The following is a 26231-nucleotide window of genomic DNA, read 5'->3' as shown; positions in this document are numbered from 1 at the left end:
TCACAGTGAGGGCGACGTTGTTGTGTTGCGCCCTAACTCTGACGTCACCATCCTGCGCCTCTCACTCCAGGCATTATTACCCATCAGAGGGAAAGAGAGACTGTTCAGATCCAGACCGACACAAGTATCTAATAAACGCCGTTCATTTGATGAACTCATCAGTGGTCAACAATGCGCGCTGCCCGCAGAACACGCACAACTACTCCAAAGGAGTTGTGTTTAAAGGAGATCTGTTTCCAGGCTGTCAGTAGACATCATGCTGCTCTGGGCAGTGAGGCTGTTCTTGGTGAGTTATGTTCCTCTAAGGGCTAAATTCAATATCCAGATTATTAATGTGGCTGCAGACTGTGTAAAGATGTAGTGTAATGTCTACCTGAGCAGAGCATGAAGTGTCTCCCTCTGTGTGTGTTGTATTCAGAGCTTCTTCATGCTTTGTTGACATCACCGGGACGGCCACGCGTGCTTGTGTATGTGAGCGTGCCCTACATCAGCTATTCAATTACAAATTCAGTTGGGCCAGATTTTCAAACCAAGAAATTTAGATGAGCCAAACATTTTCAGCAGCCGGTAAACAGCAGGGAATGACACATTTTAAACCAACACAATGAATGTACTGAAAAACAAGTAATGTTGTTTCATTGTTTCCCTTTAAAATGTGGTCACATCTGACACAGGCACATCAAAAAGTGCAATAAAAAAAAGCTATAACTGAACAGAATCTGAGGTAGTAGCAATTCTTTATTCCACTTTTGAAATAAAAAAGAAACATTTTGACCTAGGCACAACTCAAAGTGCATAAAAAACGAAATAGTGCACAGTATTAGGAAAGACTATCTCGCCAGTTGTGTGTCCTTCTAACGGCAGCAAACCGAGCAGTTCCTCTCGGAAGCATTTGCTGTAAGAAAAACAGACATATATGCACAATTGTGCGGTTTTATCTGTGGACTCATCTACTGCTATAGACATGACATCAGCTTTCTTCAGGTCTTCTTACAGCATTTCAAACATATCTGTAGCAAGAATTTCAACCCTGTGATTGTTTGAAGTGTCCGACAGGGGTACGTTTTTAATAGCAGAGGTCACACTCGTTTTTATTTAGTCGTCATTTATAACCTCATTCACGATGGCCTTCACGGCTTCAGATTCTGATGGCCTTTTCTTCTTTTCAAAGATCCAGGAAACAGGAAGGGAAGCTGCTGTAGCTCTCTCTTGGGCTGTGCATGACCTGTGTTGCATCCTACTACTGTAGGAATTTCTGAATGCTCGCGAAATGAGTTTTACTCGTTTTTTCTCTCCATTTCTTGTGGGACCACGGGCTGTGCCACTTGGAGGTTGCTTCTGGGCCGCATGTGGCCCGCAGGCCGCCATTTGAATAGGCCTGCCCTACAGGCTAGCTCGCTGCCTGCTCTACGGCGGTTACAGCTGATAAAGCCTTCCCGACCGACGGTGTCGTTGTGGAAGCGTAGCATCCTTCACGTAAACACAATAACCTCTTTTAGCACTTCCACCGCACTGTTAGCACCGCTAGCACCGTTAGCTTTGAGCCGCTGGCTAGCCGTCGCCATGTTGACAGCTGTTGAGAGACAATGTAAATGCTGATAATCCCGTATTTAGCACCTTTTACTGAGCTTTGGAAAACACGAATAGCTAACACAGAATAGGGAGTTATGCTAACTGTTACCGTTATGCTAGTAGAAGCTAGCTAGCTGGTTTGGTATTAAAACGATGAACATTTAGCGTGTTAACTCATCATACTTACTTGTAAACACAACAGATAACACAGTGACTGATCTACATATGGGAAATAGTAAAGACGCGTGAAAACAGGCTGTTTTGTGAACACGTGTGCCTACGACAACAAGCATAACTACGTCCGTCACTTCCTGACAAAATGTAATTTGGAGACCTCATCAGGGATTCCTAATAATAATAATAATAATAAATTAAACTTATATAACGCTTTGAGATCTTTAAAAGCGCTATATAAGTTTAATTTAATTTAACGGAAACAATCTTTGGGAAAAATTGTTGTCATGTGTACTTCATGTGTAATGGAGGAGGCGGGATTTATGACCTACACTGCAACCAGCCACCAGGGGGTGATAAAGATGTTTTGGCTTCACTTTTGGGGAGCTGTCATGTCGTCCATCTTTATAGACAGTCCATGTGTGTGACCCCCTGTCTCTGGTCAGTCATTTAGTGTGAAAACCACAACGACTTCAAGACTCCCGATTACAAGACAACAAGTTGTGTAGTGTGAACAGAACAGCAATCGGACGATTTTGAAAGTTATTCAGTGTAAACTTTGCTTAAGTTACTTCACAGGCCACATTTTAATGTCCACAGACCACTGACTGGTCTCTCATATGGATTATTGTGGAGCCCTAAGATTTCCGCGATGTGAAAAACCCAGATGTAATCGCAGAATCTGATGATAAAAATGGAATCAGCTGTAAAACACAGAATAGTGTGGAATTTGCCAAAAATCGGGGGTTTCCTCTGCCGTTGTAAGCGTTTTTTCACAGCACCTAAGCCCCACATCAGAGGCAAATTAGCGTTGGCTCAGCTCGCTGCTTAACGACGTAAGCCGAGAGGCGCGCTGATGCATCACGTAGCAGCTAAATGTCTGACCTGTCAGGGAGCTACAGCCAATTTGGGAAAAAATTAAACGGAATCTGGAAAAAAATAAAACAGATTTCATTGGGCCCTAAGATTATTGTCAATTCCAGTTCTCTTTGAAAGATATTTCTTAGCTATAGTGATTTTTATGCCTCGCTGGCGACAGCCGCGGCCAGACGCATTATGTTTTTGGGTTGGCCGTCCATACGTACGTACCATTCTCGTGATCGCAATATCTCAGGAAACCTGGAAGGAATTTCTTCAAATTTGACACAAACCTCCACTTGGATTCAAGGATGAAATGTTTAGATGCTGGTGGTCAAAGGTCAAAGGTCACTGTGATCTCATGTCCGTCCCATTCTAGTGATATCTCTGGAAGGCCTTGAATGAATTTCTTCAGATTTGGAACAAACACTTAGCCTCGAGGATGAACTGATTAGATTTTGATGGTCAAAGGTCACTGTGACCTCGTAAAACTCAAGAATTTATATGCTAATTATGACCATATCATACAAATGTCTAATAGGATAAAATGATGAAGTGATGATATTTTTGACAGACATGGATGTAAACTGCAACTTGACTGGCTGGCGGAGGAATGCAACTGTATTTCTAGTTAGTTTAGTTTTTGCTGCTCACCTGACCTGTGGTGAGGGAGCTGGTGTTTACTGTTGGAATGTCCTAACACTAACCAATCTGTCATAACGTAGATCTTCCAACGCCTCTCATTAAGGACCTTCTTCCTCATCTGACTGTATGTCAGCTGGATGAGCTCCAGCCTAACCTAAACCAGAGAGGTAAGAACTGTAGTTGCAAAAGAAAGTGTTTTGTATTTTTACTTTGTTCATAGAGAGAGATGGTACTTTTGTTTTGATCCAAGGAATTCATGATTAAGTTTCCATTTGTCATTTTTTGTTTTCCTTGTCTCAGGGATATCAACTCTCTCTGAGTGGATTGGAGTCCTACAGGATATATGTGGACCTAACCATGTAGGTGCAATGTCTTAATAATGAGCAATCTCATATAGTAACATCTAGAACCCAGATGTAATATGTGTCCTGTGTTACATTTCAGGTAATAGACTTCCACACAGAAGAAGAGGCCAAAAATGAAGTTATGAGAAATCTTTTTACTCTGGTATTCTATGGCTTCTCAAACAGCTTCGTCAACAGAAACATCACTAATTTAAACACCCCATCCTTCCTGTGGGCTGCAGCTAAATGTATCAAACAGTTTTTTCTCACTATGCCAGTTGAAAGTTTAATAACTGAGCGGCGGCCTCTTCTGAACCTCTTAGAGAAGCGTATTGTGAGTGTCACTGTTACGCAGCGCATTGATCCATCAAAGAGAACTGCGTTGTATGTCCTCCATCGCCTGCTGGACCACGGGGTGGCTAAAAAACTTGTCGTACATGCGCAGTGTCCCAAAATGTTGTCCTGGATCCTACACGGCAGGGGATCCCAGTATGAAAACCCCGAGCTGAAGAAACTACTGCACAGCAAAAAGGCCAGCTGTATTTCAGAAGCGTTTTCAGCAATCGGGGCCGGTTGCAGTTCAGATCTGGATGATGAAGTCGCTCCCTGCAAACGCTCAAAGTTGGATTCTGTGTCTGTGGAGGAGGAGGCATCTGGAAAAGCAAACTCCACTGTGGACCCGCAGGTTCTCTGTCAAACCTTCACTCCATGTGATGGTCCCTCAGCGGGGTCTTGTCCATCGGGGCAGATCGAGAGTCTGGAGATCAGGCAATGTCGGCCCAACTCCTTCAGTGTGCTGACCGCTGCCCTGCCCACATTTTTCTGCCTTCGCTCTCTAACTCTTCACAGCTTCTGTAAGTTTGCTAATTCATGTGCCAGTAAGTCCAGGGGTAGTTATGGTATTGGTGCCATGTATCTTTGCTTTCACACTGTTAGCAACATTGACAAATTCTATGAATTTCCTCTAGCACTGGTGACAGTTCACAATTAAAGGTGTACTCTGTGTATCATTGAGGTGGATATGGAGGACGGAACCTCTCAAAATCAAAACTAAATCAATAAATGACTCGATAAAAAAATAAACATGTCCTTAAATGTTGCAAAAATAATATAAAAAATAAATGTAGCCATTAATTAATGGATAAAATGTGACATAAATTGATATTGCAGTTTTAATTTGCTTCTTTATCTATTTGTCTTTGTATTAATTCCCTTATTTATTTACTCTTCTGTTTAATTTTCCCTTTTATTTATTTATGTATTTCTTAATACATTTTTAAATTAATCAATTTATTTTTTATTAATTTATTTATTTTTGCATTTATTTTTATATTTGTTTTTAAATGTATGTATTTATGCATTTATTTATTTGTGCACGATTTTCCCTTTGCATTTCACACCTTATTTATTTCCCCAAACTTATTTATTTCTGAATTCTTTTCATTTTACATTTAATCTTAGATAAATAAAGAAGCAAATTAAAACAGAAATATCAATTTACGTCACATTCTATCAATTAAGTAATGGCTACTTTTATTTTTAGTATAATTTTTGCTACATTTATTGATATATTTATTTATTTTAAATATTAAAAATATTTTGAAATGCATAATTAAATGCATATTTTTCTTGTTAATGGTGGGCTACTTGGAAACAGAAGTCTCTCACACTAACCAAAGTCAGTTTTTAAAGATCAGTTTGCCTAAATTCCAACTGAGATTTATCCCAATTCAATAAGGTGACTGGAAATGTATCTGTTGTGCCCACACATTGATGAATTTAAATTTTGTATTGACACAAACTAAAGTCATTCAGCTCCATTGTGTTGGGGTGGAGGCAGAATTCTTAGAGAACTGTCTTTCAAAATCTGGACAAATGAAACCAAAACTATCTCCATGGACGGATACCACTGTGGGCTGAGAAAATGTGAGAATTTGTATTACGAGTGTGCTATGTTTGTGTTAAATAATGAAATTTAGATTTTCTTTACATTTTACAGCAGTGTGAGTGTGACTTTGAATAGCGAAATCACAATCAACGCTTGCTTGGTCATGAATAGAGTGCTACAGGAATGAGTCCTATAACCCGGAAATGAGTTCGCATTCTAGCACCTCCAGTTCCCTCGTCTGGAAGTCAGTGGGTATTTAGTTAGATGCCTGAAATCAGGTCTGTGGTTAACACAAGCTGAGGAGATTTTAACGTTTTGTTCTACGATATAAAATACGTCAATAAATGTCCCACTCATGAAACTTTACGTGTCTTAAAAAAGGAGGTTGCTAACAAGTGGCTAAATGAGACGACTAAACGTCATCACGCCAACTCGTCCTCCTTTACAGCTTCGTTGTTTATACTCGCGCTCATGTGACCGTGGTGTAGTTTGTTTCTAGCCTAATGTTAGCTTTTTAATTCACGCGATTGCATTCACACTTCAAAAATCATAATAGTGGTGTTCATTTGTGGAGATCATCTTGCTGACCAAAACGTTATGGTATCGTAAACGTTTGTTGCCACAGAGTTTATTTTCTGCAATAATCCAAAACCTGATGGAACAATCCCATTGGCTTTTTGACGAGGGAACCATGGCGATGCTAACTTCCTGGTTGGCCTACAAAAACACGTCACCCCTGGAGCACTCTATACTCTGAACACTAATTCAAATACCCTGTAGGACACACAACTACATCATGGATTTCATTAACATTTAATATTTTTTTTCTGTATGCTGAAATCATCTTAACAAAGAATGAAATGCAAATTGGAACAGTCAAGGGGGGAATGAAGGGATCGGGGGAGGCGGTGTTGAAGTCTGAATTTTGCCGTTGAACTGCAGCTAAATTTAAGTGGGGGGGGGGGGGATGAATACATGGATCTGTAGACAGCAGTGCTGTATTGAATCCATTTAATCAGCTGACAGAACTGAAATAGAGGATTATTTCACCTTCAGAGAATAGTTAAAACACCCGGCGACACATTTGTTGTGGCGTGCAGGAATGATTTGTTTTTCTGTTTGTTTCTGCAGCGATCCTCCTGGACAAGATGGTGTTGCGCCTGGCCAGAGCCCTGAAGCAGCTGTCTGAGAGCACCTGCAGCTCTCTCACCGAACTGAGCATCAGCGTCCTGCCGTACATCAGGCTCGTGGAGGTCCTGCTGGACGCGAGCCCCAACGTGACGTCCCTGCACGTGGATATCGAGACCGTGACGTGGGGACCGCTCTTCTCACCGCATCATCTCAGGACTGCTGAGTCACACGACATGTCCGAAAAAAAAGGTGCCGTGAAGCTTCTACCAAAGTGAAGTAACACTTTAGAGTGAGCAGGATGGAAAGTGCATTATTAGACCTGTTGAAACACAAGTGCTGAACCAGTCCAGTGCTAAGCAACAAATCCTGTAGTGGTTAGGAGGAGAGTAACCTCGGTGTTACAAAGTTCACATGGTGGCCATTTTGCTCTTACGTCACGCTCAGGGTGGGAAGGATCTCCGCAAACTAGTCAGACTGCTATGTAGCGATGGTGAAGTGGTCCAAAACACTTGACTTGTGTACTCCAGCTAAGTGTTGAAACAATTAAATGGGGACAGATAAATCTGTAAAGATCCCCAAAAGAATCCAAACAAAGAGATACAGCAGTGTTGGCTCGCCGTGTCCATGTTCTAATTAACTAGTTTGTCAGAGGAGACATCACCAGCCTGTAGGCCTATTATTAGCTAACGCTAGCTAATGTTGGCTAACACTAAGGGCTAACGTTGGCTAACACGAAACACTAACGTTAGCTAGCGTTATGTGTTCGTTTGTAAGATGGTATTTGTGTTTGTCAGCTGAATTAGCTAGTCAGACATTCTGTATAACATCTTCGTTTTGGTTTGGGTCAAAGTTGAGGGCAGCATACGGTGACCAGGCGTCCCGGTTTCAACCTGGGTGTCCCGAGTCCCGACACATATCTGTAAAACACTCAAATGTCCCGGTTTTCAACAGTCACGTTTATCATGTTCCACTCATTAATTCATTTGTGTGCATGAGATAAGTATACAGAGAGCCAGCACAGAGCACCGTTGCAGTCTCTATAGAGAGTGGTGTTGCGCGCGGTCAAGTCACAATTACGCACGGACACAACAGATATCCGCTGGTAACATTATGTGTAGTTTTGAACCACAGAACCCTCCGTGCTTATGTGCACATCAAACTTGTCATTTTGATTAATTATTCTACACAGTTCCTTCTGCCCATCAACAGGCATTTCCCTCCTCTTATAACTCCCTCAGGACCAGCCGTTCCGTCTTTCATCCGGACGGTGTCTCCATCCTGGACAAAATGACGTCTGAACTCCACAATTTAATTATAACAGCCTGAGACGAAACAAGTTGAAAAATAATGTACGTAGTCCCAGACAACAATACGTTTCCTCTGAGGGAAACTCTCTACAGGACTCTCAAACTGTCAGTGCGTCATGTGTGTGATGGTCCTGTGATTAAAGGGGGTGAAAGTAGTGAATGTGATGAGTCCTGATGTCACAGCCTCTAATGCCCTCCCCACCCCCATAATAATGCCTTCTTCCTGATCCCACCCTGTGCTCAAATGCGCCAAGTTAGCCATCTTGATGAAAACACCTAAGATGCGTACATATTAGCGCATGAACCTGCGGTACACTTAAGTGTCCCGGTTTGGGGGTTTGAAAATATGGTCACCCTATCAATGGTTTAAACCAGATGTTTTGTTTTCAGATTTAAAGCTGCAGTTGGTAACTTTAAGCAAATATGATAGTTATTTTCATAAAACTGTCACTATATCCTGACAGTAGTGCCTGCGACAGATTATCTGTGAAAAAAACCATGTTCCTCTGACCTCCTAGTGCTCATAATGGTATTTGCAAGATTTCACAGCGCCGAAGGAAAACAACCAATCAGAGCCAAGGAGTCTCTAAGCAGCTGTCAATCACTGCTCGTGAAACTCACAAACTCCGATCAAGCGGTCAAACTAGGCAACGCTGATCAAATATGCATCAAGATTCTGTTACTGTAATGTCTGTTTCTCTCCTCAAGTGTTCTCAGACTGGAGAAGCTGGACCCAGAGGATGTCTGGATCAAAATAGTTGTCCATCAACTAAAAGTTTCACTGATTTCATTGTTTCAGCTCTAAATAACTTTGTGCTCACCAAGTTCCTACCTGAGAGCTGGGACACGGTGACATCACTGAAAATAAGTCCAACTTATTTTGACTGTCTGCTAACCTTCAGCAGAGCTGCCCCTGGAGAAGCTGGTGGTGAAAGTAGCCGAGCTCCAGACGGATCTGAGCTACGTCACATCTGTGCTGACACGCTCCCCGCGTCTCACCTCACTCCACCTCGCAGGGATGAGATTACCAACCGGCTCTTCTCAGAGCCAGCTCCTCACCACTCTCTCAGGTAATGTCGTGTCACTGAGGGCGAGACTGATGGCGATATTTGGGTGTTTAAACAAATCTTAAAACGATACATCAGCCAATTGTATTTTGTTTAACATAAACGCAAAACAAAAACAATCTTGATACAGATTTTGTTTTTGTGACCCTGACGTATACTAAGCGACACATTTCCCTATTCTCTCTGGTAGACAAGCTAAGCATTTCTGTACTGCAGTTTGTTGTTACTCATCAGTCGTCTTAAACACAGTTACAGATATATAATAATAATAATAATAATAATAATAATAATAACTTAAATGATATAGCACTTTTCAAAAACAAGTTACAAAGTGTTTTACAAAGACATAAATAGCAACACAAATTAATAGGTAGTAATAAATAAAAATGACAGTAAAAATGACAAGCAAGGTATGAAGTACTAAAACACAATAACAACAAGTAGAATAATAGCAGAAGAATAACCGACTAAGAGAAAGCAATTCTGAAAAAGCGTGTTTTTAAAAGAGACTTAAAAGACAAACCAGAGCTAGCCTGCCTGATCTCCTCCGGCAGGTCGTTCCAGTGTGGTGGGGCTCTGACTCTAAAGGCTCCGTCTCCTCTGGTCTTTAGCCTGGACCTAGGAATGACTAAGGCCCTTTTCAGACCTGGTATTAACATGCGTCCTCAGTGATCGGATCACAAGTGGACAGCTTTAAGTACGTCTGTTCACACATGGCATCAGAATGCGTCTCCAGTGACCACTTGTGATCCGATCTCACTTCCCCGCTCTATATGCAAATAAACACGTAGTAAACACACGGCTAATACAGCAGACGTTGTGACGTAATATTACATGCTTTTGCCAGACAACAGCGGGGTACAGCGCTCCAGAGAGCCGGGGAGGACAGAGAACAGGCGGGCGGTCGGGTGTCAGCTCAGGAACACAGAACACACTTTTAAACCAGCAGTGGTCTAGAGGGGATGTAATGAAAGCCTAGATGACTGTTTCAAGATTCTAACGAGATAAAGAAATATCTAATTTTCAAGATATTGCGAAGTTGCAAAAAGCATGATTGAATGACGGACTTCACCTGTTGGTCAAAGTTTGTTGTCAAAGATAACGCCAAGATCTCTGCACTGGGTTTTGATGCAGCAGGACAGAGAATCTAAGTGAGTGAAGAAGTGCTCGCTAGAAGAGTCTGGACCTATGATCATGGCTTCAGATTTATCAGAGTTAGGCTGAAGAAAATTTTGTGAAAGCCAATTTTTAACATCAGAAAGACTGTAAGGATTGTATTTTGACCAGCTGTGTTGTGTCATTGGAGTGAAACGAGAAATACATCTGGGAGTCATCTGCAAAATAATGGAAACTAATGTTGTGCTTATGAAAGATTTGAACTCCAGGTAGCATATAAATGGAGAATAATAACGGGCCAAGGACTGTGCCTTGAGGTACTCCATAGGATAATATACTGTATATATACAGTGTATATATAGTATATATATATCAACAATAAGCTAATATCTGCCTGCCCTAATATCAGCCTGGTTGATTTATCTGTCTCACTCTATACAAAATCGAATCTGAAGTGCTGTCACTAACGACTGATGGTCAACTTTTAGAGTCAAATGCCCTCTTGAGGAGTCTCACCTTGGAGGACATGCAGCTGTCTGATTGTCTCCCTGAGATCCTAAATCTACTGAGAAACTGCAAGTTGGAAGGTAAGAAAAGGAGAATGACTCATGACTGCAGGAGAGACATCAATGTTTTTAGTCTTTTCCTTAATATAAACTTGATCCAAACAGCTACATGGAACATAAGAGCAAAGTAAAAAGAGTTTTTCTTCCTCAAAATAAAACAGTACTTGTGAAATGTTTCGTAGTGTGGTTGGTTTCAGCTGTGTCTTTGTGAGGAGATCTGTCGCTATCCATATCTTTAGAATTTGCCATTAAGGGAGTGTAAAGATACGGAGCCCCCCTACACCCCTAGGAGAACATTTGTATTAACTCGTTCCCTCGAGCCCACGTTGGTGTTTTAACAACAGGTTCTGAGTTATTGATCCAGGAAGTTTGAATCTGTCAATATCTTTCACACTTTACCGAAGTACATCATCTAGGGGGGCTCCGTACATCAGCAATGCGTGGACTGTCAGGAATGATTGGAAGAAGTGCTCTATGAAGTAACTCGAGGGAACAAGATACCTAACTCGAGGGAACGAGATACCTAACTCTAGGGAATGAGTTACTAACTTGAGGGCAAGACTTAATAAAAATCTTCTCCTAGGGGTCTAAGGGGGCTCCTTACATCACCAAACAGAGGAGCTGATTTAGCAGCAGGCTGCTGCTCCCCAAGTGCTCCACAGACAGACTCAAGAAATCCTTTGTCCCCCGAGCCATCAAACTGTACAACACCTCTCTAGGGAGGGGGGAGGGGGAGGGGGAGGGGCAAAGGAGGACGGTCTGCAGGACAGATAATGATGTACTATACTCACTTTTAACAGTCTCTTCTGCACTATATTCACTTTTTTAATAGTGGTGTATCACAGCTGTTACCCTGCACTATATTCATTTTTAACAGTTTTCTTCATCTCCTTGTATTTTTATATCTGGTATATTTTTTTGTACTTTGCACTACTAACTTTTTTACTACCTTTTTACTAACATGTTTTGCACTATGGAACTGTGATGCTGGAAACTTGAATTTCCCTCCAGATCAATAAAGTTACTATCTATCTATAAAGACACACAAATGGCGTTTAAACTCCTGGAGAAAGTGTTCCGTGTTGTTCAGCCAGATACAACAAACAGAGCAGCTATTCTTGCTGTCAGGTTGGCAAGCACATGCACTGTGCACATGCAAGTCTGCAGCTCTGTGTCTGTATTAAAGCATGAACAAAACTTGAAGTGTTAAATTAAAAGCTGCAGACGACATGACAGGCTCTTACTGCGTCTTTTTTTCTGTTAAATGAGCGGGGGGGCCTTTGGGTGCTGGCAATATTGTTCCTTTGCTTCTACTACCCACACTGTTATGATACAAAGCTGGTGGAAAATCAGCAAAGTGTCCCTTTAAGTGACTTTATTAATCTCCGTCAGCGTTTCTTTTCACATTGGGACGTCTTGCGCTGACTTCACCATGTTTTCTCATCTGATCCTTCCGTCTCTCTGCCTCAGAGCTGAGGCTCAATGACTGCCGCCTTCTTGAGAAGTGGAGCGACAAGGAGGAGAGTTTGCAGCAGCTGGTGGCTGCTCTGAAGACGCTGCCTTCTCTCCACACGCTCAGCCTGTCTCAGAATCGGCTAGGTAAGCACATCCGTCACTTCTTTTCACTAACACTATTTAATTCAGGGACACATCTTATATATAATATGTCAAGGCAGCTGTGGTTGCTACAATATGTTAATGATTTGACTGTTTCTGTCTTTATGACCATGTAAAGTGCCCTTGAGTAACTTTTTGTGCACAAATGTACAAAATAGAATGTAAACATTTTGTTGGGCTCTTTATATTGAGATTGTGATAGCAAACTTGTTTCTTATGTTCTCATTTTGCTTATCTTTACTCATGTTTATCAGTGACTATGGTCCTGAGCTGGAAACTGATGATCATCAGATGAAAAACGATGTATTATACCGTGTCCCAGTTTATTTCCTGTTGCAGTGTATGTGAATGACATCAGCTGACAGGAAGTAAACATGAACCCAAACTAAGGAATTGTGTTTTCGTTACCTTAGAATGAGCCCTTTATATCTACATGCGGAGCGGGTCCTCTTCATGGAGCCAGCTGCCATGTTTCTACAGTAGCCCAGAACAGAACAGACCAGAACTGTTTATGGACCCCAGTATGCAGAAGTATTCAAATACACCATTTTCAAATAGGCGAAAATAACAACATAACATTTATATCGCATGAAAAAAACGGCATGGTTATTGCCCCAAACTACATGTGATCATCATAAAGTGGGCATGTCTGTAAAGGGGAGACTCGTGGGTACCCATATAACCCATTTACATTCACTGATCTGGAGGTTAGAGGTCAAGGGACCCCAAATCCCCATGCCAATTTTCCCTCGCCAAAATTTAGCCTAACTTTGGAGTGTTATTTAGCATCCCTCTCAACAAGATAGCATGACATGGTACCAATGGATTCCTTGGGTTTTCTAGTTTCATATGATACCAGTATATTAGTAGTATAAGACTGAGTCCGCTACAGCCTCTTAAAGACAGTAATGTCGGCGGTCTCAGAGGGTTTGATCATTATTTTTAAGTTGTGCTTGATCACCCCTAAAAAGAGTCTAAAATCGCCTCCGGTGTTCACAGCTTGTTTCTCTGCCAAAATATCAATTCCTGCAGGTGTAAACATTCTAGTGTGGACAGGGATTAGCAGGCTAGAAGAAAACCTTTTTGCTTCCACAGTCTCAATTTCACTCCCTCTCAACAGAAAGGGGACTTGTGTATGTGCTCTTGGTGTGTCTCTAAATCATGAATAGTTTCAACTGTGTGAATTAAAACAACCATCTGCGTCCACAGTCAAGAACGTGTGTGTGCTGGCAGAGCTGTTCTCAGGATCCTCACCGAGCTCAGTGAAACGACTGGACATCAGGTAAGAGCTGCAGGATGCTGCCTCGGGCTTCAACACTTCCCTGCTGGTCTGAATTAGTTATTAGCTGATGTACCACTGGGTCAATACAGTGTTTCACTTTTCAACATCAGCAAGTCATTTCCAGGTCAGCTGAGATGAAGTAAAAAAAGCCTGCACGTGGGCTCCTCAAAGTTTAAATACTCGGTATGTTGTTGAGACTAAAGACGTTAGCAGGTGTTTATTGTATTTACTGTCACTCAGTGCCACTAAAGTATACCTAAAAAGCATTACATTTCCAATGATGAATGCATCATTTGCCCCATAATAACATGTTTCATCCGTTGTAGATTTAATTTCCAAATATTGTTCAATAAACAACACACAGAATTGTATGAAGCATGGAGGGAAAAAAGGTTATATATTGATGGACACAACCTATTCTAGATTTAGCCTGCGTCCCGCTTGCAGCACCTCATTAAAGGCCTTTACACACATTATTTCGCAATTGAATATATTTTTAACTGTTGTTTTTGCTGTGAGTACTTTGACACAGAACGCAAATATTAAGCGCCGAAAAGGTGATGGGATTATTTTTTCAGAACGAGGTTGATTTTCGGAGCTTTCGCACCACAAATAAAAGCATCAACCAGAAGGAGCAGAGCCCATAGAGTGCTACGGGGATGATGTATTTTTGTAGCCCAACCAGGAAGTTAGCATCGCCCCGGTTCCCTCGACGAAAAGCCAGTGGGATTTCTTTTTGTTTTGGATTATTGCAGAAAATAAAGAAGTAAAAAGCTAACATTAGGCTACATACGACCTCCACAACAGTCGCATGAACGCGAGTATACACAACGAGGCTGCAAAGGTGATGACGTTTATAGTCTCGTTTAGCCACTTGAAAGCAACCGCCTTTTTAAAGATATATAAAAACTTCAAAATTCACGAGTGGGATATTTATTGATGTATTATATATTGTAGAACAAAACATTTAAATCTCTTATCAAAGGGAAAAAGTCCAAAGTGCTCGGAAGTTCAAATCAGTGTGATGAAGGTGCTCTTTGGTGGGCTACACAAAGGTTAAAAAAAAGGAGGAGTCCAAGACACTCTTCTGGCAAAAAATAAGAAGCCTTTATTCAAATGGCTATTTCATGATGAAATGCTAAAGACAATGCTTGTACATGTTCAGAATGGGTAACAGCCCAAGCGTAGCGGCACAAACAGCCTTGTTCAGGGTGGAACCCTCAGCACACAGCTTTCCCTTTCTGTGAGTACGAGGTGATGGCAGACAATTGATGATTGCAAACACCTGAGCCACAGACCAGTAAACTCTCAGGTGACAAGTGCAAAATGTGGTCACTAGATGGCTCTAAAGGATGTCAAGAAAGCAGAAAAATAATGAACACAAAATAACCCCAAATGAAGGCCACAGTATATCCAGGACTGAATGAAGAAATTGATTTTAGTCCATTTTTGTAGTGGCTCTTATGCTTGTGGTCTGGTACTGTTGCCATGAATGGTTATATATTGCTACTTATTTTCTTTTTTCTGTCTTGTTATCTGTATATTTATGTTTTCTTATTTTGTTTTAATTATTTTCTCTGCTTTCTTGACATCCTGTAGAGCCATCTAGTGACCACATTTTACACTTGTCACCTGAGAGTTTATCGGCCTCTTGATCAGGTGTTTGCAATCATCAATTGTCTGCAATCACCTCGTACTCACAAAAGAGAAAGCTGTGTGCATTTCACTGCACGTTGCATATTTGCACTCGAATGTGTACAAAATGTAGTTTGCTTACAATTATAAAAATTGTATTATACATATTTGTTTACATATATTTGTTTTTTTAGCTCATAAAAAATAAATATTAAGGATAAAATTTGAAAATCCTTCTTTTCACGCGTCTTTTAGCACATTCTTAAGGAGAATGCCACGCTGCATTTCACTAGTTCATTTGTGTATGTGACAAATAAAATATTTATTTATCGCCTATACTGTTGAAGACTTATTTTATTTTAGTATTTTAGTAATCAGTACTTTCAGTTAGTAATACAAAAGTACTTTAAAACTATTTAAAAAACTTTCCACATTATTGACTTTTAATTCTGAAAGCCTTCGGTGCATAGCAGAGCTCAACCCGTCTCCGTGGATACCGATAGACGCCTTGCATGTTCAGCTGCAGTTTAGTTCTATCAAGTACAGTTTCCCTGATTATTCATATCAACCAACTCGGTTCTCTGTCTCCCAGATGGCTGAGCGATGTGGACAAGGGTTGACCTTTTGTGTTTTTAACTTCTGTGAGAGAAAGCTAGTACTTCCATCTAAAATATTTCCTGTTATTTCAAATACAATAAAACAATCTAATCTCTTCTTACTGAATTTATACATCTTTTATGTAAACTACACGTTTGTCCATGTTAGTGGAAAGTAACTACATTTACTTGAATACTGTACATAAGTACAATTTGGAAGGTACGTGTACTTCTTGAGTATTTCAGTTTTCTGCTACTTGATAGTGTCCACTACATTTGAGAGGGAAATATTGCAGTGTTTACTTCACTACAGTTATTTGACAGTTGTTACTTTGCAGATTCAAGCTTTTAAACATCATATGATTAACTTCTATAATATGATGCATTGTTATAGATTTAACTACCAAACAGTAAAAGTAGTTAAACGTAGCTCCACCTAGGTTACGTACAACATTAAGATGTTGCTTACATGTTACAGTATCTGTAATAATAAGCCTGTAATATAAAATATAATAGGGCTGTCAAAGTTAACGCGATAATAACGTGTTAAAGCAAATTCGTTTTGAAGCCACTAATTTCTTTAACGCAACTTGCAATAACAGTCTTTCGTGGTTGCAGTGGGCTCAGTTTTAAAGCTGGAGTGAAGATACTGACATCATATGAAACTAAAAATCTTAAGGAATCAATTGGTACCAACCAGGGTCTGAAATTAGTGGCGGGAGAAATCATCAGGACACCTGCCACTTTGGCAGGCAGGGAAAACGCTAGAGATGGGAATAGAGAACCGTAGTTGTCCGCTTTCTTGGCATCTCATGCCTCCGTGACTATCGATTCCTCTTTCTGACAGTTACGCTGCACAATGACGCGTACGCACGCTGTATCATGTTTTAGTTTGTTTGGGACCAGAGACACGGTGGAGAGAAAAAAAGTGCTCAACAGCGTGGCGCTACTAAACCTGAGGGAGGCACCTTATTTTTCCCTGAAAAATCTGTGTTGAAATCAGCTGGAGGAGAGTTAGTAACGTTAGCTGTTAGCAGCCGTTAGCAGCACAGTCCTGACTGGTTAAACAGCGGAGCTACTAACGTTAACGAGTGCAGCACATTTGTCCACTCCCATGTTGATAAAAGTATTAAATACTTGACAAATCTCCCTTTAAGGTACATTTTGAACAGATTTTGATACTTTAAACATATTTGGTTGATGATGCTTCTGTATTTCACTTAAGTGACATTTTGAATGCAGGACTTTTACTTGTAACTTCCTCTACTGGTATTCAGTGTGTAGTGAGTTGGTTATTTTTTAAAACATTATAACTTTATTTCAATGTGCTCCCTTTTGTCCTGAACAGCTCCAACTTCATTCAGCCTGCTGATCTGATGGAGTTCGCTGAGAGATTGAGGACACATCATCCACCACACCGACTGACCCTTGACCTCAGGAAAAACCCAGGGGATCGAGACCCCGACACGTGGAACGCTGCACTGAAGAGGCTTCGTCCGTTCTGCGTTCTACTGATCGAAGGATGGAATTCCACTGACACAATGGCAGACCACATCAGCAATATGTGAACAAAGCTACGAGTGTCAAACACTCCCTGTTGGAGTGACTGTAAAAAGTTAGCACCTTATGTAAAGTTTGTAATTTTCTCTTTGACAGCAGAGTGACTGTGGTCAGTTTGAGTTCAGTTCAGACAGTTACTTATCAAACCACACCTGCAGCATGAGACACTTCTTCACTGTCACACATTTGATGCAACAATGTTCAGTCATATTTTCATCATGTCTAAACACACAACTTCCATTCTGTCTAAATTGCGATCTATAGTGCAAAGTATGTGTGTGTACGTCCTGTACTGAGCATTGGGATGGAAAGCAGAGAAGTGGATGAAGTTGTAGTAATGGTTTTTCAAGTTCTTATATAAGGGATAATGCCAGACGAGGTGACCGTTATCAGGAATTAATGGACGACGGTTGCCTCCGCAAAGTCCATTAATTCCTGATTATGGACAAAGGCATCATCCCGCTTATACCATGGTCACTTGCCAAAGATATTCCCATCCCATAAGGTTCTTGTGTAATTGAAATGTTCACTGCTTCAGTAAATAGGACAAACCTCAGCTACAACTTGGCAAAGGGAGGTATCTCTTTGGCTCAGCTATGAGCCAGAAAGCTAACGTTATGCTAGCAAGATTCGAAGACAATAAGATTGCGTACGGTTGAAAAACAGTAAATATAATTTGACAGTATGTTTAACAACAAGACCAGCTAGCTATTCAGCCATGTCTTTGTCCCCAATTCAATATCAAGATTTTCACGAAATCTTGATTAGCATAACGCTAGCATAAAGCTAACGTTATCCTAGCAAGATTCAAAGTCAATAAGATGCGTACGGTTGAAAAACAGTAAATATAATTGACAGTCCATTATCAGGAATTAATGGACACCCTGCAGCCAATCAGAATCGAGTATTCACCCAGACCATGGTATTAAGACATTTATTGACATTTTATTTTTCTACCATAATTACAGTTATGGTAGAGCATACATCATTTTGCTTTGTAATTAGTTGTGCGACACATTGAATTGGTTGTACGTATGTTACATTATTAAATGTAACATACGGTCTCTTGTATCAGTTGGAAAATAAAAGAGCATCCCGTTAGTTTGACATTTGAATCATTTATTAAACCAACGTCCGGTACGCTTCCAGAGTCTTCGCTCGGACAGAGTGTGAGTGACAGTGGACATTAATATACAACTGAAAAAACCTGGAGGATTGACGTCGAGGTGAAGAGCAGTTTCACAGCAGCTATCTCACACCTTCTCTTCATTGTCATTTTCTTTACATTAGACAAACAGCATCGACACCGACTACTAAATCATCATTAGTAGGAACCAAGTAGAAAAAACAATCAGAAAAACGGATTAAAAGAGCTTAATCTTTTTCTTAGTGGATTTTTTTAAAGCTAAATACTGTAACACTTATTTTCTGTAAATTCAGTTTGTTTTCCTTGTATATTCTCATATTTTAGTAAATTCAAGTCGAAGAGAGTGAAGACCCTATGTCTGCATGCTAATCGGTTGATTTGCTGGGTCTATCTACAACCATCTCTGACATAAAACAAAGACACTCACACAAACACGCACCACTTGCACACTCATACACACTGCCGCAACGTTTCAGCCTGGCCAGGCTTCTCCTTTACTGTGACTTTACAGGAAATAAAACGAAAACATTTGGCCTATTCATACCTCATAAAGAAGTCAGTTGTCAAATGAGGGACAAGTTTGTTCTGAGGATTTGCTTTTTATTATGTGAGTGACTAACTTAAAGTTGTGCCCCCGATTGGCTGTTCGAAAAGATGAGCTCACCCTCGTGTCAAAAACAAATGTTCTAATAATCATAATGTGAAAACATTTTACGATTTAAAACTGCCGTAGCACGTTGACAGCTGCAGATGGCACAGGATCGCCTGTTCAATGTCTCAGAGGACGGGAAGCTATGTGGTTTACTTAAGGCCCATTTCCACCGCAGGAACTTTTGCCTGGAACGAAGAACCTTTTGAGGAACTCATTGCGTTTCCACCGCAGGGACCAGGGTCTAAATTATGTTCCGGGGACATTTTACGGGACCTTTTTACCCCCCCCAAAAGGCCCTGGTCGGGGGGTAGTGCTTTCGGAAAGTACCGGAAACGTTTTCCACAGGGTTCCACGGTGTTCCACAGGATGGAGTTTGCAGGGATGACCGTCGCTGATTGGTGAAACACACACACAGCGCCGCTGCTTCAACTTGTGTACCGCTTCGTTCATAAAAAAGGAAGTACTCTAGTATCGATTTAGGACCATTTTAGGACGAGAGGAGAACATTTCTCTTTGTTTGATAACATTGAAAATAAAGTTAGGCTCTGCTGTCGGCTTCCTGACTCATAAAAAAAAAGAAAGAGAAAAAACAGAGAGAGATCACGAGGGAGATCACCAGCAGTCCTCGTCACGTCATGTTGCTTTTTCATACGTCAGCAGACTAATTAGCCTAATCTTCGCAGGTCTTTAGACCACGGTGGAAACGCAGACAACAGTGGGCTGAAGGAACCTTTTGGTTCCTAGGAAAAGTAGTTCCAGGGACTAAAAGTCTCTGGAACTTTTGGTGGAAACCCGGCTTTATCTTGTTAGTAAGCTAAAGCTAGTCACCAATTCATCTAAGGGTCCCCTGCGTTCTGTGTAGCGTTAGGACAGTGTTTAAACCTGGCAACCCCACTATGAGGACAGGACGTTGGCACAATGTTCTTCTTGCATTTAGCAGCTAATTTGATTATAAGAAAACGGTGGTTGATCTCAGGTGGTCATATATCCCAATCGGGAGGAAGCTGTACCGCTTTGCATAGTTCAGCCATAGATACTGTAGATTTATGGCTAACTTGTGCAACCCATAACCTCAATGACACATCAAGGAATCTTTCTCTGCAAATGTCTGGTTTGCGTAAATCAGACTATTCCTCCAGACAAATCACTTCTTTTTGCAGTATGAATCCGACCTACAGTTACAGATATCGGGGCTTAAAACACTACGTGGTACTTGAATGGATTATGGGTGGAAACCTGTGTAGTCCACAGACTATTCGGAGATAAGGTTTAAATTGCCACTTTAAGACCTCTACCAATGTGAGGAAAATTTACACTAACAAGACAAGAAAAGAAGAAAAATGAAACAACCCCCCACCCTGTTACATTAACGTCCACAGCAATTTCCAGTTACATATGGTGCCTTTTCTTCTCGTTTCTGTATATACTTATTTTTACATAGTCTGTACAGTGTCAATGTACATCATGTTGTCTATGTGGAGTCAGGTGTATGTCAGAGTGAGTGAGCTGCACATCGCACACACCGACACTCATCACAGTCACAAAGAATAAAGGCTCATTTAATTTAGCCTTTTTAGTTTAAGTTTAACCGTGAGATTAAGTGTCATCTGGACCTTTTAAAGGGGACATATCATGCTCATTTCCAGGTTCATACTTGTATTTTGGGTTTCTACTAGAACATGTTTAATGTTCAAAAAACACATTATTTTTCTCATCCTGTGTGTCTGAACATACCTGTATTCACCCTCTGTCTGAAACGCTCCGTTTTAGCGCCTGTCTCTTTAAGGCGCTTCTGAAAAAGCTCAGTCTGCTCTGATTGGCTTGCGAGAAAAACACAGTGTATATTTGCAAAGGTAGATGTAGACGCATTGGCCTTTGGATTGTATTTCAATGTCACCTCCATATTGGGAAGGTGACCTGGGAAATGAGCCTGCATGTGACATAGGAAGGGGAGCCAGATGTGAATGGCTTGTTGAATCACGTTATCTGATCCAGGCAGCCCAAAAAAAACAACTGGGTTGTCTTATTTCACAGTTGTGGGTTGGAAGACACTCCAGATACCCAGATGGATGAGCACAATCATCTGAAAGTGAGTTTTTCCATGCTATGTCCCCTTTAAGGTGGAAGTCAGTGTTTTTTAGGATGGTCCTTGTGTGTGTGTGTCTCCATGGAGCTTTCACAATCATCCTTTCAGTTGTATCACAAAAAAAACAAAAACTGAATCAAACTGTTACAGCAAGATTCACACAGTCATACATCAACACGTATGTGCCCTACCATATTGAAAACTACAGTCGATCGCACATCCACACAGTCGTACACATACACACACTCATGCCGTAACAAAAACACACACACTGGAGCCTACGATACAATATCTTGAGAAGGCATTAAGGAAAATCTCCTCAAATAAATATAAATAAATTAAATCATATAAAAAGAATGGGTTAAAAAACATAGAAATTCTGTTAAATACAACAAAACTCTCAAATGAATACAATAAACAACAGTACTTGCTCGTAGACAAAGACCATATGGATGCAAGAGACGGGTACATTTTGTAAACAATGACGGACGGACAAGCAGGTAGACACATTCACAAATCATTAGTGAGCAGAAAGGCCTGTTGGGGCTCAGTGGTGTTGGTGGTGGACTTGCTCTGTGGGGTCAGGTGGGGTGGGAGGATAGGCCTGGGGGGGGGTAGGGGAGGTGTTGTGGGAGAGCTGGCACTTCTCAAATCTCTCCCAGGAAGTACGAGCTTGCTGTGCTGTGTTTAAACATTATGGATGGGGCCTTATTGGCAGTGCTGCTATCATCCTACTACTGTATGTGTTGTTCATGGATTCAGGAGGGCTGTGGTCGACTGGACAGCACCAAACACTGTGGCAGAGTGGACGGACGGGACCAGAATTCCTCAAGATGACCTAATGCTAAAGAATACACGATTGTCGTGTCAGTTTACATGCTACTACCAAGGATGGTCAATCATCTGTCAGAGCCGAGGCAAGAGTCACTGGCTGATTTCCCTTGTTAGCACACATTCAGCCGGTAAGGAGAAACTAAACTAGCCTTCCATGTGTTAAAGGGGAACAAAGGCCATTTTTAAAACATTGATATTATTCTGGAGGCTATATAACATGATGGAGAAAATACTGCAACTTGCTCATGTATGAGCTTATTGCGAGGGTACACCGGGAAACCGCGAGGTGGCAGCGGTAAACATCACGGTAAACAGCAACTTCCTGTCATTGGCGATATGAATGGAATATAGAATTTCAACATTTGCAATATAAATAAGCATGCTGTCACTTTCTGAATCTTAAACAAAAAACACCATTCTGGCTTCTTTCATCTTCCAGTAGTTATAGATTATGCAAGTGTTGTCCATTGGAACAGAGAAATCCACTGGAGCGGAGAGATCCATGACAGGATCTGGGCAGCAGCTAGCTTGTAGCCACTCTTAGTTTACACAGTGAGAAAGAGCACACCAGGAAGGCATCTCGGACTATAGGGAACGGGAATCACGGAGCATTCTGAGGCGCGCCGCCATTTTTGGATGGTAGCGTACAGAGCTACGGTCATTATCTGTCACCGGTCTATTCATCCGTCATCTGTCAATCCTTCATCATCAGAAATGTATAAAGTACGTGTGAAAGACAAATGCCCATACAAAGAGAAGCTGACAGAGGCAAAGGGGCCATATATTACAAAATTGAAGTTAGTTTATGATATTGATCCTCTAACCAGGAGGACCTTGTTGTTTGGTGTCAGTGAACACCTGTCAGCAGTTCAATAAATCTACTCGCCAATGTCAGGTATATGACATTAAGATCTACAAACCAAAAGCCAACTACACAACCATCCGGACAAAGAGAAGCTAGCTAATGTTATGCTAACGGAATACTAACAAAACGTCCGTTAAGACTGCATAATGAATCTACCGGTACTTGTAAAATGAAACCCATAACGTCAACCTACCTTTATATCTGACTGTATACTATATATACTACAATTCGGCTTTTAAATCTTATTCACTGTGCAGTGTTTTATGTTATCTTTTGACACTTGCAGTAAACAGCCAGCGGATGGCACTCTTCATTCCTATTCCCTGTTCCTCTCCGCGCTCTACTTGTTCAACACATGTCTAGTCCTGTATTTATGGAACTAGCTATAGCTAACGTTATTTTACTATCTAACAAGCTAGCTACCAATACACTGTGCCTGTAGCTAGCCGCGGGATGACCGTCACAACATGCGCTGACATCCTGTCATGGAATACTCTACTCCAGTGGATTCCTCTGTTCCAATGGACAGCACTTGCATAAACTAGAACTACTGATAGACAAAAGAAGTCAGAAAGGTATGACGCTCCCTCGCAATATGCACGTTCATCATTAAGTTGCAGTATTTTTTCCAATATGTTATATAGCAACCAGAATAATATAACTTTTTTTTTTTAAATGGCCGTTGTTCCCCCTTAAGTGATTAGAACATGGACACGCAAATGCACCTGTACCATAACTACTCTCTCCAGTGTTGCATACTAGATCACTATAGCAACGAAAACGTGTGAAAAGTCTTGTGAGACTCACTGTCCAACGACCTGTCCTAACCTTAACCAATCGAGGTCAATGCCTAACCTCAACCATATCGCGAGAGTTTGCAACTTGTGGGTTACCTTCTACTGTATCACTTCTTTCAACCTTGACAAAGGCAGCGCAGACCAGATCCAATCCTTCTGTTCTTACCTTTCACAATAAAAGCCTTAGACATATAATATTCACAGGCGAGTATTTCGCATTTTCCTGTCATTTATTCGTCACGTTCCCGGTGTGTAAAAGCCTTTACTCTGTGGGCCTTTAGCATCCACCATTACTCCAGAATTATCACTTGTGGCTGACTGCAGTGCCTGTTGTTCAGCAAAAGTTAAATTGGCTTACTTCAAGTGTTAGCATACCGGTAGTCCCAATGTGAAGAACACAGGAAAACCTTTCCGCGAATCCAATTTAGAAGCGTTCATACGTTATTCCAACATTGCTGGCCCTGTAGCCACAATTCCTGTAGCAGCTTGTTAACAAGTAAGCCTGATACAAATAAGCAGCATATAGCTAGTTCATTTTTCATTAGCTGTACTGATTGTACTGTGTTAATATTAGATTTTTTTGGATGCAACCATGGATGTATAAAGAGAACTATGAGAGTTGCTCAGCGGCGCATGAAGCCAAAATGGCTCGACTGCCGAGTGATAAAATACCCGGATCATCCGGCGATCTTCCGCGTCCATCGGGCCCATAGAGCAGGCGCCATAGCGTTTCCTTTAACTCCTCCACCCAGCCCTCGGTCTGGGTCTCATTCACATGAACGGAGGAAGGGAAATAACTCTGGATTCAGCTATTAGTGCATTTTACAACTTTTAGGACATAATGGTTTAAATAAGGGGCTATTCAAGTAATCTGCTGAGTAAAAGACGTCTCTTTCCCAATTTAAGTCTATGGGAAAAAGTCTTTTTTGGCCCAATGGCATCACGTGACGGACACGGAAGTTGTCGTACTGCCGTTTGGCCACTACAGAAAGCTGGCTTGTACGCAACAGCCAGCTTTGATGAGCAGTATGTAACACAAGTCCAAACACAACAGGGGTGATTTAGTGTCCATGTTCTCCTCACCTGATGGCTAAGTGGCTAACAGAGCTATCACCTAATCATTATCTTCCTTTACAGCTGTTTAACGTCAGGCATTGGCAGGCAACATCTGACTAACAGAATTAAGTTACAGTTTTGCCCAAATGTTTAGTCTTATGGTTTGCATCCCGTTGAGACAGCACAGGTTTGCCATCTTGAGGCAGGATCCCAAACAGAGGAGCCTCCGTGTTGACTTCTCAGCTCCTACTTAGTCGTGGCAAAGTGTCAAACATGGACACAGCTTCACCTCTGCACCTGGTGTCTGAGGCACAACTCCAGCACGATCAAGCTGACCTAACAACACACTGATGGAACGGTGCAGTTCGGCTTTACATCTTGTGGAAATCTGGTGCTGAACCCTCCGAATGCATTGCTCAGCCCGTGTGTGTGTGTGTGTGTGTGTGTGTGTGTGAGACTTTAACACCTGTGGCAGGACGTGTGTGTGTGTGTGTGGTGTACTGTATGTCTGAATTAATGCATCATTCATCTCGTTGATAATTCTTGCTTTGTGTTAGATGGTATTGTACACTGCAAAAGGTGGAATCCTGGGGGCAAGACTTTCAATATGTGCATGTACTGATATGTGTGTGTGTGTGTGTCAATCTGTGCGTGACAGTGTCTGTGTGTTAAAGCAGGGGAAAGAGAAAAATCAGTTCATATAAAACAAATAAGTTGGATTGAAAATGAACCGTGGCGGTCCTGAACTGTGAGCGTGCCGGTGACACTAACATGTGGCCAATGAAATGATGAGATCCCTGCTAATTCCTTCATACTGTATGTGTGTATACTGTATTAATGTATGTGAAGGCACACACAGTACTGTTAGCATATGAAAAGCTTGGAACGCCAATACTGGTGTTTTTCTTATGTAAATGTCAGTTAAAGGACTACATCTACAGCGATAGAAAAAACAGCTGGTTCAACTCAAAATGTACAGCGGTCAAACTCCAAACAAGGCAGTTTTGTTAGTTCCAGAAAAGTAAACATGTCGGAGAGGCAAGGTGTTCACCCAGCGGCGACAATGTGTGTGTATGGTGTTCCTTTAGCTGGGGGAGTGTCATGGAGGGGGTTAAAGGGAGCGTAGGGGAGGCTGGGGGTGAAGTATGGATGGTTGTGTATCTGCGTGTGTGTGTGTGTGTGTGTGTGTGTGTGTGTGTGTGTGTGTGTGTGTGTGTGGGTGTGGTGGGGGGGCTATAGGATTCCATCCATGAAGCTGGTGTCCAGCCGCTGGATGAGCACCCGGATGAAGGACATCTCCTTGCGGGTGTTCTCAAAGATCACCCGGGGGTCGTCGGACTGGCAGCGCAGACAGTTGGGAGCCATGACCATGGCCAGGTTGTTCACATCCATCTTGGTGATGGTCACGTTGGCAGGCTGGCCAAATACCTGAACAC

At 41.5% G+C, this 26231-nt stretch overlaps 2 protein-coding genes across 3 annotated transcripts in view; one reads left to right on the top strand and one right to left on the bottom strand.

Annotated features, from left to right (window-relative positions):
- The first annotated feature begins 4 nt into the window (after window positions 1-4).
- Window positions 5-18465, top strand: lrrc41 (leucine rich repeat containing 41). Of its 2 annotated transcripts, none has more exons than XM_074636922.1 (10): window positions 5-286; window positions 3330-3416; window positions 3550-3608; window positions 3694-4447; window positions 6613-6861; window positions 8825-8989; window positions 10591-10689; window positions 12139-12267; window positions 13495-13567; window positions 17147-18465. In XM_074636922.1, exons 1-10 carry the CDS (start codon window positions 172-174, stop codon window positions 17364-17366), a joined length of 1950 nt encoding a protein of 649 aa, XP_074493023.1. In that variant the 5' UTR covers window positions 5-171; the 3' UTR covers window positions 17367-18465. The 2 variants fall into 2 exon arrangements, with proteins under 2 accessions (XP_074493023.1, XP_074493022.1); XM_074636921.1 differs by having other exon boundaries at window positions 8822-8989.
- arhgap39 (Rho GTPase activating protein 39) overlaps window positions 18457-26231 on the bottom strand; it is a 111823-nt gene continuing 104048 nt past the window's right edge. The window contains exon 11 of the mRNA XM_074636883.1: window positions 18457-26223. Within this exon, the coding sequence (XP_074492984.1) occupies window positions 26029-26223 (195 nt within the window). The 3' untranslated portion in view covers window positions 18457-26028. The remainder of the gene's footprint in view (window positions 26224-26231) is intronic.

Source organism: Sebastes fasciatus, chromosome 5, assembly GCF_043250625.1.
Source record: "Sebastes fasciatus isolate fSebFas1 chromosome 5, fSebFas1.pri, whole genome shotgun sequence".
In the NCBI taxonomy this organism is placed as follows: domain Eukaryota; kingdom Metazoa; phylum Chordata; class Actinopteri; order Perciformes; family Sebastidae; genus Sebastes; species Sebastes fasciatus.
Note: the sequence above shows the minus strand (reverse complement) of the source record. Positions and strands in the feature narration are given on the sequence as shown.